Here is a 1,499-nt window from a genome sequence, read left to right as displayed (position 1 = left end):
CTGCCCAGGCGGGTCTCGAACCCGTGGGCTCAGGCAATCCACTCATCTCAGCCTCCCAAGGCACGGGATTACAGGCTGAGCCACCGAGCCCGGCTCTGAGTGTTATTTTATAAAAATAAAATTTTTATTTTATAAAAATGAGCTCACAGTGTGGATGGGTGAAGAGCCATTCTCCAGGGCTAACTTCCTGCTTGCTGCCTGAAGGAGCTCCTGCCAGCCCCAGCCCTTCCAGGACCCTCTGCATGGCTTCTGGAACCATCCTCGAAGCACTCTTCCCTGAACTTGCTTCCTTCCTTAACCCACTGAAGCGTGCGATGCCTGGCCCGAGGAGACATTCAACCCATCTTGGAACATTGGACAAGATTGTTCTGGAATGGAGGATTCTGAACTCAGATGATTTCATCCCTCCCTTGCTGTCAACTGAACCTTCCTAAGGGGTCTGTGGTTGCCAAGGTGGTCTCAGAATTAAACTTTGGGGGATTGGGAGCCTAGCAAAGCCTTAGCTGAGAGAGGCAGGGGGGAAATGGCATGACAAATGCCATTACTTGACTCTGAAGGGACATCAGGAATTGACAGGGCTGTATTAGGGGTGTCAAATATATACGGGTGCGGACAGCCACTGGGACAGAAGGTTGCTGGCTTTCAACGTCTATTCATCCTTTCTTCTTCTTCTTTTTTTTTTTTTTTTTTTGAGTTGGAGTCTCACTCCGTTGCCCAGGTTGGAGTGCAGTAGCACACTCATGGCCACCCCAGCATCGGCCTGCTGGGCACCGGCGATCCTTCTGCCTCAGCCTTCTGAGTAGCCAGAACTACAGGCACGCCGCTACCACATCCGGCTATTTTTTATTTTATTGCAGAGACAAGGTCTTGCCAAGTTGTCCGGGCTGGTCTGAAACCCGTGGGCTCAGGCAATCCACTCTCCTTGGCCTCCCAAAGTGCTGGGATTACAGGCTGAACCACTGAGCCCAGTCTATTCATCCTTTCAACAAGTATTTGTTTAGCACTTGTTTAGCATTGCACTAAGCAAATGGGGACACAAACGTGGGGTTTATGTTAATTTTTTTTTGAATCAGGGTCTCACTCTGTAGTGTAGTGACCTGATCATGGCTCACTGCAGCCTCAACCACCTGGGTTCAAGTGATCCTCCTGCCTCAGCCTCCTGAGTAGCTGGGACTACAAGTGCACACCACTATACCTGGCTGATTTTTTTACTTTTTGTAGAAATGAGGTCTGGCTATGTTGCTCAGGCTGTTTTGGAACTCCTGGGCTCAAGCAATTTTCCCTCCTTGGTCTCCCAAAGTGCTGGGATCACAGGTGTAAGCCACCTCACCAGGCCCTAGGTTAATCCTTAAACTTTAGTATGCAGAATAATTTATGAATTTGTTAAAATACAGATTCCCAGAATCTTCCCCAGAGTCCAGTTGATTAGATCTAAGTGGAGACAGGAAGGTGAATTTTTTTTTTTTTTTTTGAGTGGGAGTCTCACTCTGTCGCCCAGG

At 48.7% G+C, this 1,499-nt stretch overlaps 1 protein-coding gene across 1 annotated transcript in view; it reads right to left on the bottom strand.

Annotated features, from left to right (window-relative positions):
* LOC103269905 (growth/differentiation factor 3-like) overlaps positions 1-259 on the bottom strand; it is a 149,495-nt gene extending 149,236 nt beyond the window's left edge. Inside the window, exon 1 of the mRNA XM_008067463.1 lies at positions 148-259. Within this exon, the coding sequence (XP_008065654.1) occupies positions 148-259 (112 nt within the window). The remainder of the gene's footprint in view (positions 1-147) is intronic.
* Positions 260-1,499: the final 1,240 nt, after the last annotated feature.

Source organism: Carlito syrichta, unplaced genomic scaffold (assembly GCF_000164805.1).
Source record: "Carlito syrichta isolate Samal-C Ts95f unplaced genomic scaffold, Tarsius_syrichta-2.0.1 Scaffold106724, whole genome shotgun sequence".
In the NCBI taxonomy this organism is placed as follows: domain Eukaryota; kingdom Metazoa; phylum Chordata; class Mammalia; order Primates; family Tarsiidae; genus Carlito; species Carlito syrichta.
Note: the sequence above shows the minus strand (reverse complement) of the source record. Positions and strands in the feature narration are given on the sequence as shown.